Here is a 14929-nt window from a genome sequence, read left to right as displayed (position 1 = left end):
CTGTCTTCCAGCTCACCCACCCTTAACCAGAATTCAGACTCAGCTGAACCATCCAGACATCCTGAGTGAGTGTGTGTGTGAGATAATGTCAAACCCAGCTGGTAACACCTTCCTCTGGCCATGTCTGCTGTTGCCTTTGTAATGAGTGAGCTAGTACATAAGACTCATGTCCTTCTATGGGGAATTCTATAGAATGCCTGTCCCAGTCTCAGTCACGAGGCTTCACTGCTGCTAGGCTGGCTGGAGTATCCTCACAGGTCAGAGAACAAATAAATGTAGGAGTGTTTCCTCTACCGTCCGTAAATAAGTCACCCATAAGCACTTAGAGCAAGAGTAGATACTCCTACCCTGGCACCTGTTACAGTGCTAGAAGCCCAGCATCTTCTACCATCCAGTCTAGTGCGTGGGGTCAAATACATTGACTGAGTACAGGAAACTGCCCTCACGACTGCCTTGAAAAAGATGAGCCCCGGGCTGTCAGTAGCCATCAGTTCAATAAGCCAAGCATTGTCCACGTTGACTATTCAATCAAGAGAGGAGATGAATAGTTTCCTGTTTTAGATGGCTAAGGAGGCGGTATGAGCTCATAAACCAAACACCAATTTTCAGAGACATCTGTTCCTGATCTCCAGAATAAACACAGTGTCCAATGGCTTAGGCTGGTGGGAGCCTACATTAACCCCACTAGCTCTCTTACAGGGAGGATGGGCCCTCTAGGGGATCCAGCCTCTCCAACAAGCAGATGAGGACAAAAGGCTGCCCCAAAGACCTGCTACTTCCAAGGAAAATGTAGAGAAAAGTTTACATAAGCCTCCACTTGAATGGACAACTTCCTGCCATCTCTCTGAGGCATACTGATGGCCACGTCCCTGGTGGGGCAGTTGTATTTCATGAAAAGAACCGGCTGGTGACTGAGCTGGAGGCGTTGGTGAAAGAGCAAGGAGGGGCATGGGCTCACCGCCCCCCAAAACTGCCACAGTCCCCACAGGCCGAAGGGAAGCTCAAGGGGGAGTTCACTAGGTAAACAGATTCTTGGAAGCACATCTGGATGCAGCCGGAAGAGTTAAATATTTAGATTGGTGGTCTTCCCTGGACTCCTGAGAACACAAACGTCCACACCACAGGGCTGAGTTGTGTGCAAATGTTGGGGCTTTGCATTTTTTTTATTAACATTTTCCTCTCACGTGGTTTACATCAATTTATAATCTACGTAAGTTGAAACAGAACATAGACCAAAGAAAAATATATCCTTACCAACTTATTAAAGTCAAATATTAATGAAGTGTCCCATCCTACCTGTATCAGCAAACACTGGCAGCCCACAGCCGTTGCCAGCGAGGACAGGCATGCAGGATTCCTGTAGCCTGTCTGATGGGCCTCTGTTGGCACAGCCTGCCCTGCTGGGCACAGTAGCTGGGGCTTCTGGGCTGCACAGTCCCTGTCTCGTAGGAGAACCCATGGGCTATTTCCTTGGTGCAGCTCAGTCCAGGTCTGGTACCCGCCCCTCCCCACTCTTGGGGGTGGAATTTATAAATATTCTGAGCCTTTTGCATTTCTCAGCCCTTCCGGCCTTCCTCCCATTCTCATTGCCTAAGTAAGGTTGGGGGCCTGCAGTAGCTACCTGATGCTGAGAAGCAAACCTCCCTTGTTTTGGGGAGGTGGGAGGCACCCATTTGGGGCCGTAAATAGCTCTAGCTGGGCCTCCAGTTCATTCCAGTCAATGGCTGTGGAAGCAAGAGCCTTCCATGCCACATACCAGCTCCTGAGTGCCGAGCAGACTCCAGGAACGATCAGACACTGGGGATCTTTAGACCCAAGCGGCCTTCTTTCTCTACGCCGTCTCAGGGAGCAGGGCTCCTTGCTAAGCTGCTAGCAGGCAGCTAGGGGGTCAGTATTTCCCTCCTCTTAGGCATCTCTTTCCTCCGAGGTGCACAGGATGTGTACCGTTCTGCCCATGATTGGGCAACAGGTGTAAACAAGGTGAGAAAGGGCCCTTCCTCTCACTGAGCAAGTGCTACGGCTTTAGGGCCCTAAACCCTTCTTTAAAACAGCTCTGAGCTCAAGCTAGGGGAGCTCTTCTCTCCAATCCTGAGGGCCTAGAATCTAGCCTATGCCACACAGGAGAGCCAGGGAGCTGTGTACTGCAGCTCCAATCTGCAGCCCTGGAGTGTCTGCCCTCCCAGGCTAACTGCCAGAGGCTGGCGGCCGCTGCTCAGGTGGGAAGAAATTGCACTTTGGGGGTACTTCTCACTCCTTTCCAGTGCCGAGCAGCGGGCCTCGGTGTTGGGATCGGAACCTGCTGATCCCCTACCCTGGAGCACAGCGTCCACAGCGAGGGTCCCCTGCAAAACCCAGTCCCGAGAGAGGCAGGTACCTGTGACTCATTTTTCCCCAGCTCCTGGAGTTTCCCCGCGTTCACCCGCAAGGCTGCGTCTAGAAGCCGGGGGTGGAAGGCAGCACCATGACGGCTGGCTAGCTGGACCGTGCCTGCCTTTCCCAGGGCCTGGAGCACACGTGGCCATGGGGGCTGCCCCTGGCAGTGCTTGGCTGTGGAGAAAGTGTAAACCCTAAGGCAAAGGTGCCACGAGGTACGGGAGGCACCGGGAAGGACTAGCCCTCCTGGACAGAACCTGCCTGTTTCTGGACACCTGCTTCAGCCGTAGTAGCTGCCCTCCCAGAAGCCCAGCTCCACGAGAAAAGCCACCACAACTGCTTGCTGCCGAGAGCCTCTTTCCCCCCAGCCCAGGACACCCAGCGCTCCCTGGCGCTCCTCTCAACGTCCCACCTGTCCTTTTTCCTCGGCGGCCTGACCCTCCCACCTCCCCCAATTCTTTCCTGACCTTCTGGCTACCTTGATAGCAGGTCACTTGTGAGTCTTTATACTCAAAGGAAATAGAACACCAAGGGAAAAGGAACTGAAAAGCAGAAGAAACAGTCAAAGATGCCTCACTGGTACTGGAGACAGAACAGATAAACCCAGAAATGGAGATTCTCAGGTGGAAAAATCCCAGAAATCCGCTCTCCAGCCTGTGCTAAGCTGAGGATTAGTGTGAGTCTGTCTCCTTGTCCAACATTTGCACAGGCGGCAAGGCAAGCAGGTGCGCTTCCGCAGGCAGAGGGCAAGGAGAGGCCGGGGGCAGCAGGCGGCAGCACGGCACGGGCCACCACTGCCACCGCCGCCGAGGGCCTCCTCAGAGCTTTCGAGGCGCTGGATCAAAAACCAAGGCTGCACATGCATGCAGGCAGGCTGGGAGGGAGGAGAGGGCGGAGGAAGACCGAGGGGAGGCTGCCAGGAGACTGCAATCTGGGGGCGGGGCCAAGAGAGGAGAAGCTGGCAGCAGCCACAGAGCGCAAAATAAAAGCCCTTGGACTGGACTCAGGAGGAAAGAAAGTGTTGGAGGAAATGAAAGAACAAAGCAGGCTGTCTGTGTGCCCGCACCGGGTCGGTCACTACCTTTCCTGCATGACAAGTAGACGTAAAACAATTCCCAAACAGCACGGAGCATTAGACACAACTAGAGGAACAGAGGGCAGAGCCCGGGGTGCGCAGCAAGGCTGGGGCCGGGTCAGCTGGCTTTGTACAAGGTGGCACAAAAGATGCACGTCTTCCAGTTCTTGGAAATCTGTGTCCCTTGGAGTCTGGAGCGCTGGGTTTGGGAGTTCTCTATTGTAGTCCTTCAAGTCTGGGTTGGGTCCCCGGCTGGAGAGGTTGGCTCGGGCCACCCGCCCCCAGACGCTCCCACCTCGGGCTACACATCGGTGGAGAAGTACAGTGTGTTCCGCTTCAGTTCTGCGAAGGAAATGGGGGGGTGCTGCAGGTAGTAGAGGAGGACCTGGACCTGCGGGAAGACAGGGGGGACTGAGGCTGGGGTCCTCGCCCTGGAGGCCCTCCTCCGACCCGCTGAGAAGACGTGGTCTCCAGGCTGGGCCCCTGTGGCTGGCTCCCCGCTTCGCCTTCCTCGGAAGCCCAGGTGTGGCTGCCCATTTGCAGCAGTAGAGGGCGCTGCAGGGCAGAGGGTGGGGAGCCTGGGACCACTTGCCCAACCTCAGTCATAAACTTCCAACATGCTCCAGAGCTTGGTTTTGGCTCGGCAGCCCTGCTTCAGACCAGACCCTGCCCTGGGTCTTGTAGGGCTCCCAGGGGAGCTTCCTGACCCCGGAAGCGATGCTAGAGCTTCCATGCATGGGGACAAGGCCCACGCCTTGTCCTTTTTTTTTTTTTCTGATACCCCTAGGCTTGCTTCCTGAGGCCCAGGCACTCCCAGGATTGCAGCCAGCACTTGAGACAGACAACCTCTGGGCCCCTGGTCTAGGTTCCTACTTTTCAGCAGGACTCTCCAGAGCCCTGCCTCCTGGTGACATCCTACAGACCATCATCCCCGCTGTCAGGAGGGGAGGGGGTCAGGAGTCCTAGCTGTTCTCTCTCCACCCCTCAGGGAGGCTTGTCCCTCCCCTCCAGCAGCCGCAGGCCTGGGCAGTGCGTAGGTACCTGTGCCATGACATCGTGGGACCAGATGTCGGCAGCCGACGTGAGGTGTGCTTTGCTCTCCACTTCTGAGGGTCTCAGTAACGTGGGGCCAAACACAGTAGCCAGGTTGTGAAGGGACATCTTGTTGACGGGCTCCTTCTCAGCAACCCTGGGAGGGAGGGGAGGGGAGGGGAGAAAAAAGTCATTCCTGGCAGCCGCATGGGGCTCCAGACCCTTGGCTGTTAGCACTCCTGGAAGGATTCCCACAGGTGGTCACTAGCCTCCCTCTCCTGAGGGTAGAGACTGCTTGGCAGGGAGGGGACTCGGCCAAGGGACCAAGTTCCGAGCTATGTTCCAGTACGTTCCAATAACATATTCCCAGCTCCTGGGCCACCCCTTGAACTGATGGTAAACCGTCAGAGCCAGAAGGACCCACTCCAACCCCCTTGCCTTAGAGATACTATTACTGGTTCAAGAACTTTCCCTATAATAATTCATGCTCATCACAAACCTTTGGGTAGGTAATATTATCATCTCCACTGTACAGATAAAGAAACCAGAGTACAGAGAGGGTAAGTGACTTGCCCGAGGTTACACAGCTAGCAAGTGGCAGAGCTGGGATCTGAACCCAGGCCGTCTGCCTCCAGAGCCCACGCTCTTGCCCACCGTGCGTGTTCCCCACAATCAGCCCAGCCATGGAGGGGGGCCCTGAGGAAGAGTCGGAGCAGGCGGGGCTGGGCAGGGGGCAAAGGCCTGAGGTCTGCCTGCTGCACTGTGGCAGGAACAACCCTCATCCCAGATGGAGCCCAGGGGCTGTTCTACCAAGCTTCTCCAGAAGGGTCTGCCTCATGGGGCTCCAGAGCTGCCTCCCTTTGGATCTTCCTCTGCTTCTCTTGCATAATAAGCCAGATGCTCTGTAGATATTTCCCGAGTGACAGCAGGGGCTGCCATCTGTGGCTGGTGTCCAGCAGGCTCAGTACCAGCCAACTCCTCAGAGAGGCCCTGTGCCTCCCCCAGTCCCAAGCAATGTTTCTGGGGCTGAGACCCAGCCACCCTGAACAGCGCCCCTCGCCCCACTCCCACTACACCGTCACTCCACCCTCCAGGCCGGAGCCATGGATGCGCCTGCTGACTGCTTTGGAAACAGGCAGAAAAACACTGCCATGCCAGGAGGCAGCTGTGCAGCTGGCCCAGCCCCTCATCCCCCCGCCCCCAACACACACACACCCCGGCCAGCGCCCAGATGTGGGAACAGAGTGTGCCCGGTTCCGAGGGTGGAAAACCTAATGAATTTTCCTTCCCATTCCTCCTCTGTGTCCTCCCCACAGTGCTCGCCAAACTATTTGGGAATTGGTTGGGACTTCGGTCCTGGCCAAACCAGAGGGAAAATGTCTCATAATGGGAAAAACAAGACAGCAGCCCAGGCGTTCCCAGGTCTCTGGCCCTCCAGAGCCTGGCCTGGCCTGGTGGCCGAGCCGCCACTGGGAGCCTGGGCCTGAGGGCTCACGGCCCCTTACCAGGGGCTCCCGGGTCCCGGGTGGCAAATGGACTTAAGGGACGCCTGGGGACTTTTCCTCCCCACTCACACCTGGGACCGGTCCTGGACTCAAAAGTGAGTGACAAGGTCACCGTCAGGGCTAGCTTCCAGTATGAACTTTGCTGCAGGCGTAACTTGAGCAGCTGTTGGTTTGACCTGACTGTGGCGGGGGCAGAGGAGAAGGTCGGAAGGACTGTAGTTGAGGATCTGGGAGATGTGGCTTCTAAGGGCAGAGCTGCTGCTGACCCCAGGCAAGTCCCTGCTCAGATTCCCTATCTGTTCGATGAGCTGTGGGTCAAGACCAGCGGGCTTCAGATTTTTTTGACTGTGACCCACAAACACACACACACACACACACACACACACACAGTTTGACCCGATCATCCAGCACATGCAACGTGCGTAACTGAACAGAACAATAGGCACACTTGCTGCTCGCACTGCACCCCGAGGCTGTCTGCTAAGTGGACCGAATGACCTACTGACTGTAAAATCCACCTACAGTCCTTGGCTCTAGCCCTGCCTTTCTAAGCATTCTGTGGCCAGTATTTGAGGTCGCCATTAGAACCCAAATATTTCTCCAAAGAGAAGAATGTGAACACAAGAATTTGAAGAGCAAACTCTCACCCTGCTATGGTGTCCCAGCAGACGCCAGCACCCACTTGGAGGCACGGAGGATGTGGGTTCCCCAGTGGATGTGTCCTCCCCGCAGCTGAAGCCTGTCCTGGCTCCCTGCCCCCTCCCCTGGACTGGGCCCCTCCCCATTACCTTTTCAAGTGTTCCAGCAGGAAGAGGAAGGTGATGAGGTTGGGGTCTGGCAGGGAGCGGAGCAGGTGCATCATGCAGTTTTCCTTGGCAGCAGGGTCTGACAGGGCTGTGGGGAGAGAAGGGGCTGGGGCGGGGCTTGGCTCTGGGCGGGGAGGCCTTAGCCAGTGCCCTGTGGTCAGGAGGCTACAGGATGCTGCGGGAAAGCCCAGGCTGCAGGGGGTCAGGGGAGCAGACCCTGCAGGGAAGGGCCTGGTATTTCCCCAACGGTGGGCTATTGGAGGTTCCTACAGGAGGCCCCACCACAACCTGTAACTCAGCCAGGCGGCAGGCTGGTGGGCAGCAGACACCGTTCTTCCCCTCCCTGCAGAGGCCTTTGGGGCTGGAGCCATTCCCCATACCTGGACTGTAAGGCTGAGTTTAAGACAGTGATGTCATGGCATGAATGTTCTCTCTTTTTTTGGCCATACCACACGGCTTGTGGAATCTTAGTTCCCTGACCAGGGATTGAAACCAGTCCCTCTGCAGTGAGAGCACGGAGTCCTAACCACTGGACCACCAGGGAATTCCCTGAATGTTCTTCAAGCACCTCCGCTGCAGGAGCCCAGCAGTGAGCTGCCTTCCATGGGCTCCTCACTCCTGTGATCCAACCCAGGAGAAGACAAGGCAGGAGGGATGCGCCCAGGCCAGGATTTGGCCCAGGTGGGTAGAGGCCGGAGCCCTGCCAGCCAGGGCTCCCAGCTTCCTCCCCACCCTGGGCATAGGTCCGAGATGAGACAGTGCTCCTTCTGGAAGGCTCAGTACAGGCCACGTCAAGTGTACGCCAGCTCACTTCTTCTTGGCCCCAGGGCACCAGCCCGACCACCCACCTCAGGGCAGATTTCCCTGGATGCCTGGGTTTCTAGGCAAGGAGGTCAGTGTCCAAAGAGGAAGCACAGAGGGCAGCCCAGAGGGATGAGACGGGAGAGAGGGTCCAGCCTCCAGATGAGGCCCCAGCAGGCCACACCTTGCCTTCCAGGCCACTCAGCCACACGGCCCTATGCAGTGGGCAGATCAACAAGCAAGGGAAGCCACAGATCTCCTCTCTCACTCTTCACTGGTCAGGGAGGCCTGGCTCAGCTCAGCCCTCAGGCCCCCACTGGAGGCTCACCGATGCCCTCCATGAAGGCTGGGTAAAGTCGGTCTGTGAGGAGGGGCTCGGGCAGCTCCCGGAAGTATAGCTTGAGGGTGCCAGCGATGGCGTTGATGTCCATGTCACTCAGCATGAGCAGGATGTCCTTGTTATCTGTAGGGGAGACGGGAGGTCAGGGGCTGTGCTGGCTGAGCCACCTCCGTCCCCCACGCAGCCCTCAGCTGGGCAGGTAGCCCTGTTCCGTCCCTCTATCCATCCTGAGACAGCTTGCCTAGGACACCCCCCACACTGTCTCCGGTCTGCTCTCCCCAGGAATGGCAGGATGTAGGTAGTGCCTACAGGTGGCCTGTGACTCAGCTCCGTGGGAGGAGGGGAGCATAGATCATCATCCAGAGTCCTGGAGTCACACTCACACCACGTGTCACATGCCCTCCTTCCAACTGGAATCTCCCCACTGCTAAGCCCCTCTCTGGAAAGCGCTGCACATTTTTTATACCTAAAATCATGTTCCAACAAAGCCTCAGCTTCCAGGTGGCACAGAGGAGCCGTGTGCCAGCACGTCCCCAGCTCCCCACCCCAGGCTCCCCGAACACGTCTGCCGGGCAGCTGCCCAGGGACACCCACCGGGCCCCCTCTCAGCTCCCATGAATCAGCACTGCCCGGCCGTTCAGGTGTCCTGACTACTGGGTGTGCTGTTGCTGCAGCCTGAACGAGATAGGGGAAAGAACCAGAAAGGTCAGGCGCCACCACCAAGGAGCCTACAGCCAAAGCGAGAGGCAGCAATGCCCCTCCCAGAGGGCACTGGGGGCCCGGGAGAAGGTGGAGGTGCCCGTGCCAGCCAACCCAGGCTCAAAGCCCTTTAGTTTCCCTGCAGCCCACCGGGCACCAGGGAGCCAGCAAGAAAGCCAGGAACACAGACTCTGGAACCCGAAAGATCTGAGTTTAAATCAGGCTCAAAGCCTATATACGGAGTAATCCTGGGCAAGTGACTTGGCCTCTCTGAGGCTCAGCTTCCTAATCTGTAGCAATGGAGAAGAGACTGGAGGGCAGGGGATCACCCCATGCCTTGCTGGGCTGTAGTTCACAGACTGAGGCTCCTCTGCCATCGGCTCGTCGAGGCCTCTCCGTGGAGAAGCCTCCCGCTTCCGCTGCACTCTCCTCCCAGCCCCACGAGCCTGCGGGAGCGCCCCCTCCCCGCTGCTGCCCAGCTGGGCCTCCCCGACTCACTGGCATCAAAGACGGCCTTCAGCGCCTGGATGTCCGTGGCCACGCCTGATATCCGGTAGATGCCAACCTCCTCGATGCCCCTCTTCTCCACCTCCTCCACGCACTGCCGGACGATGTAGGGCACCTTGGAGCGCTCCCGCCTGGGGGGGAGGGGATGTGAGGGGAGGGAGGGTGGAGGGAGGCCCCCCAGTGATAGCTATATGTACCCCTTCTCTGCAAGCCTTGGCCTTGGAGAGCTCTGGCTTCTGGGATCAGGAGGTGGGGGGCAAGGAGAGGGCTGAGAAAGAGGCCACGCCACCCCACCCCCCAACAGCCTGCCTGCACGCTGGGGTCAGCAGGGGACAAAGGTGGGAGGGAGGAAGTTTTAGGAGATCAACCCAAAGACTAAAGGAAGAGTGTTCCTCAGAACACAGGGCTCAGATTCAAATGCTATGGGGGCCCCCAGCAGGTCACCTACAGAGGGGGGTGGGCCAGGTCCTGGAGACAAGGGGAGGGCAGGGGGGCTGAAGGGTGCCCTCTCCCAAGGAGCAGCCACTCCTGGATTCCAGCCTGCCACCGTCACACCAAGACCCGGGCCTACAGTTGTCACATCTTCCCACCTATTACAAGAAGCTGACCATCTGGGAACTTCATGTGCAGTCTCCCAGTGCTTAAGTGCTGGCTCATTTATTTCTAAAGCATCATGTGAGGCAGAGAACACACCTCTGCAGGCCACTTTTGCCCTCCAAACTGGCCGTTGTGACTGTTGAACTGGAAAGTGATTGTTGAGGGGCCAGATGAGGGTGGGGGGCCTGGAGGGCAGGGCTGGCAGGGACCCTGGGCGCAGCACCTACTTGGTCACCACGCTGATCTTCACACCGAAGACGCCGGTCTGCTTTTTGGACGGGGTCCTCTTCAGGCTCATGTCTCGGCTGGTGAATTTCATGGAGAATTCCACTTTGATCTGGTTGGGGGCAAGGCAGGCACAATCCCCCAGGGCATGAGTGCCCAAGGAGTGCCCCCCAGGACTGCAAACAAGGGCTACCTCTCCCACCCAGGGCTCCCTGAAACACCTACAGGGTGGGAGCGAGAGGGGTGGAGGCAGAGGAGAGGGGGGAGGGGCTGGGCTAAGGAGGCAGGGGTCCGACAGCCCCCCCGGGGCACCAGCAGAGGCCAGGCTGCCCACCCACTGTGCAGACACTTCCTATCTCTCTGGGCTCACCCCATTCATCTCAATCACATCTGTGTGCCAGTTCTTCGTTTCTACAGTTTGTGGATCCAGCTGCAGAGAAAGAAAGAAAGAGAACGTGAGAGAGAGAGAGAGATGACAGCTGAGACCAAGCCAGAGCTCCCCCTGCTGTTCAGCCACAGCTCAGAAGTTGGCTAAAAGGTCAGGAAGATGGAACTGGGGGCTGATGCTTATCTCGACATCAGTCCTTCAGGGGCTCCAGCCCCCAGGCCCCTCCTGCCCTGGCTAGTGCAGGAGTGCCCCCACTCTGGGAAGGAGGTGGGGTGCGCTCTTAGGCACATTCACCCATCACCTCTCATTCACTCCTGACCCCACCCTGTGAGATGGGTATTATCACCCCATTTCACAGATGCAGAAACCGAGGCTCACAAACCATCAGCAACTTGCTCAACTTCCTGAACTGGAGTTGACAGCAGGGGATGTAGCCCGTGTACCTGGAGGTGGTGAACGGGAGGCGGTGCCACACAGAGGTGAAGAGCCCTGGGTCTGAATCCCAGCTCTGCCACTGCCGACTGTGTGACCTTGCAAAGTGTTCACCTTGCTAAACCTCATTTGTTTCATCTGTTCACTGCAGCCAGTAAAGAACCTGCCTTGCTGGACTGTCCTGAAGACTCAGTAAGATAACGGGTAAATGGCTGGTCTCCCAGAAAGCAAACACTCTGTAGAGGAGGCCCCCAAACTGGGCAGGAGCCCCAGGGAAGTGGAGATGGCAGGGGGAAGCGCAGAGACATCCCTCACAGGTGACCAAATGGGACTCCGTTTCTCTGGCTCAGTGGCCTTCAAACTGTTTTTCCCTGTGCATCCATAAAGTAATTTGGAAAAACAATGCACACCCTGGCACATTTTTAAGTCAACATGTAAATATTTCCAGAGCAAGTTTAAATAGCTGCAAAGAATATAATTTCCAGAATAATGTAAATATTTATATCTTAAAATAAAACTGTTACATCATTCTTTTAAATGTATTCAGTGGAATCCAAATTCCATAGTGATTTGATATCCACCATCATCCATTAAAAAAACACATAAACAAGTTCTTCTTTCCCTTGTAGAAACCCTGCAACGTTCCTTTTTCTCTTTGATTTTGTGTTTCTAGTCTATTTCTCCCAAAGAATTATGCCCTAGTTTGCATTTTTCTTTTTTAAAGTCTTTTTTTACTCCTCACCCTATTATATTTTGCTTCAACAAAAATATCTGTATAAACGGAAATGAAAGATCTCCTGAGACCACTAGGCTCCAAATGTTCGAAACATATTCTGGATTAGTTATTACAATGATTAGCAGTACATAATAAAAAATTTGACCAACACATTACAAATTTTAATAAATATTCAGCAGCAAAGTACCATTTTGGTGGAATTGCATCACTTAATGAGATGGGTAGAGCATTTTTTCTGTTTTAGTTCATGTATGCACACGAATATTTGCTAGGGTGAAATGGGGTTTTAGCATCAATACTGTTTTAATTTTAATTTTTTTTTTTTTTTTTTTTTTTTTGGTACGTGAGCCTCTCACTGCCGCAGTCTCTCCCGTCGCGGAGCACAGGCTCCGGACGCGCAGGCTCAGCGGCCATGGCTCACGGGCCCAGCCGCTCCGCGGCATGTGGGATCCTCCCAGACCGGGGCACGAACCCGTGTCCCCCGCATCGGCAGGCGGACTCTCAACCACTGCGCCACCAGGGAAGCCCCTAATTTTATTTTTTTAATTAAAGTTTTATTCTAATGAGACTCCACCAAGATTTTTACCCAGGGAGTGGCATGATTTAATTAGCATTTAGTATTGCTTAAAGATCTTGGTTTTTTTTTTTTTTTTTTTTTACCCTGGCCGCACAGTGCAGCTTGTGGGATTTTATTTCCCCGACCAGGGATAGAACCCGTGCCCCCTGCAGAGGAAGCGTGGAATCTTAACCACTGGACCGCCAGGGAAGTCCCTTGGTTTGGTTTTTAAAGATGTAAAGGATGAAACATCTTGTTCACATACAGTAGATGGGGCTGTAAATAGTTTTATTATTGCAATGTTTGCAATTCTTTAACCTCTTTCCTCGGTATTTGCCTTAAATTGTATAGATACCTATTATCAATATTTACTTTAAATGATCTCAGCTGACCATTTCCATCCCTTTTGTGGAAAGAAAGAACTGGAAACCACGTGACTTGTGAAAGGGTCGGAAACCCAGCTTTCAGAGTCTTTTACTTTCTCAGCTCCTATATCAGCACTTAAGTGGCCCCTCTGTTGCCACCCAGGAGGCCTGGGAGCCCTGAGCCGAGTCCCCCAGGAAGCCTCGGGCTCCGCTGCAGAGCGAGGTGGTGGTGCAAGGCCCTTCTCTGGCGGGTCGCTTTTTGGCAATAGCTCTGACGGGAGCTGAGGATCTGCAAGCTGAATGCTTTAAAACTCTTCTGCCCTCGTACCCCTGGACCATCTCTGCACCCCCAGGGCATGTGCACCATAGTCTGAACACTGCTGGTCTAACAGGCCCCTCGCCACAAAGGAAAGCTGGACCCGAGTCAGTCCAGGGTGGGCTGGGCCCCGGTGCTTCTTACAGCTCAAGATAAGACCCCCGCATCTTCTATCACCCACACACCCGCTGGGGACGGGGCACCCAAGCCTCCGACAGGGTCTGGGCCCTGCATCTGGGCCCAGGCCCAGCCTGGAGAACAGGACCGAGGGAGAGTGGTGTGGAGAGCACTGAGCACCTCCTCAAACGTGCTAGGGAAGCGTGTGGGACTCACAGCCTGGCTGCTGCCCCGGCTCTCTATTCTACAAGGCTCAGGGCCAAGTCCTACTGGGCCCCTGAAACCTTCCTCCCCTCAACTTTTTGTCCCAACCCTCACCGGGCCTGTGGCACAGGCTGCTCCTTCCACTTCCTTCATCCCGTCCTGAATCCTGGGTCTTGGACACAGGGCCTTGGTCTGTCCCGAGCCCTGACCTCAAGCAGTGGCCACCCGGAGGAGAGAGATCTCCACTGCTCGTCGTCAACTGGGGCAGATACTACCCTTGGGACACACATTCTGGAATGACCACCTGCTTCTCATGCAGGTCTCTCCAGTCGTCAGCATAAGCCTCAGGCCAATTCTGTGGTCCTGGCCCCTAGTGCCCCTCCCCTGCCCTAGCCTCCCATGACCTGGCACCTCCTGGCAGCTGCTGTGGACTGAGCCAGTGGTCCCTCCCTGGGTCCTTGAGTGGTATGTGGACATAGCTCAAGTGGGGAAAGTGCAGGGAATGAGAGTCAGACCGACCTGGGTCCAAATGTTCACTCTTCCACTCAACTGTGTGAATGTGGGTAAGTCACTTAACCTCCTGGAACCTCAGTTTCCCTACAGGGGTGTCCATACCTGCCTCAGAGCGTTGCCATGGAAAATAGTAACAGCGACTGATGTGCTGTGAGCATTTCCTGTAAGTCTGGCTCTATGACAAACCCCTTACATACGGCATCTCAATCAATGATCATAACAAGCCCATGAGGTTTAAGCCTTTCTAGCTGCTCCCCTTCTACAGATGAGACACCAAGGCTTAAAGAGAATGAGGAGTTGGCCCAGTGCTACACATCTAGGAAGTGAGAGCTGGGGTACAAAATCAAGTATCCCTGACTCGCCTCAGCTAAACCTGCAAGATCCTACCCAGCCCAGCTAGGTGTACTGCACCTAGCCTGGCATCCTTGCCTCTTGGCAAGGCAGCTGCTGTGATCAGTATTTATCTAGAAAGCAGACATCGGTCCTCCACGGCCTGGCACCACAGGCTGACCTGGGTACTGGAAGGCCAACCCCAGTACAATTCTTTCATTCCTTCCCTCCCCATCACTTCTATTCCAGCAGCCAAGTAGCAACCCTACATTTTCCTGGGAACATCTGAGACAGGGCCTTAGCAAGCCCTGATGCTAAGGCCTAATCCCAGCCCTGCTTCTTCCAGAAAGCCTTCCCAGATAACTCCAGGCCTCAGGAACCTTCAGTTCCCCTCTGCCTCCCTGCCACGCTAGGACCCCGTCCCCTGCACAGTTTGCTCTTGTTTCAGCCTGTCTGAGGCCAGGTCTGGGTAAGGTGGCACTGTCGTGTTTTACTGTGAGTCCCGCCACCGCCCTATTCCAAATGCCGTCTGCAGGTGCGGCCCTGCTACCCGCGTGGGGAGGCCTGCCCAGCCCCTCGGTGCCCTGACAATGAAGCCCTGTCTCCCAGGAGGCCAGCAGCCTCCAGAAACCAAGTCTATTTCAGGATGTCATTTAAATACAGAGAAGGGAGGGTGCAGAGTAGAGGGGGACATGGCACATTTTCCAGAGAAATAATGCTGTCTGAACTGCTGTGGTTATTTATAACCCCTGGGAAATGTGGACTTTGCTATTTCCTGATTAGATTAGCGCTGGGGGTGGAGGAACCAGCTCCCTGGATGTCAGTGGACAGGAACACCTGACCGCTCACCCTCCAGTCCCAGCCGATAAGTGCTGTGACCCCCCCGCCTGGGGACCAGGTACCAGGGGGACATCAGATCACCTGAGGCAGTGACACAGATGGGGCTGCGAAGGGCCAGGCTGGGGAAACCCCCCAAGAGGGGCCCCTCCTTCACCACACAGGTAACAAAAAC

The 14929-nt window shown here is 55.6% G+C and overlaps 1 protein-coding gene across 4 annotated transcripts in view; it reads right to left on the bottom strand.

Moving 5' to 3' along the window:
* Positions 1-1131: 1131 nt before the first annotated feature.
* The window catches only part of ABR (ABR activator of RhoGEF and GTPase), a 182819-nt gene continuing 169021 nt past the window's right edge, over positions 1132-14929 (bottom strand). For all 4 annotated transcript variants that reach the window (XM_081220034.1, XM_081220035.1, XM_081220033.1 and 1 more), the window contains 7 exons: positions 10331-10390; positions 9963-10072; positions 9130-9269; positions 7921-8055; positions 6774-6879; positions 4490-4637; positions 1132-3839 (listed from right to left, as the gene is read on the bottom strand). In XM_081220034.1, coding sequence (XP_081076160.1) covers positions 3750-3839; positions 4490-4637; positions 6774-6879; positions 7921-8055; positions 9130-9269; positions 9963-10072; positions 10331-10390 — 789 coding nt within the window. In that variant the 3' untranslated portion in view covers positions 1132-3749. The remainder of the gene's footprint in view (positions 3840-4489; positions 4638-6773; positions 6880-7920; positions 8056-9129; positions 9270-9962; positions 10073-10330; positions 10391-14929) is intronic.

This window comes from Mesoplodon bidens (assembly GCF_964165515.1).
Source record: "Mesoplodon bidens genome assembly, chromosome: 19".
Classification (NCBI taxonomy): domain Eukaryota; kingdom Metazoa; phylum Chordata; class Mammalia; order Artiodactyla; family Ziphiidae; genus Mesoplodon; species Mesoplodon bidens.
Note: the sequence above shows the minus strand (reverse complement) of the source record. Positions and strands in the feature narration are given on the sequence as shown.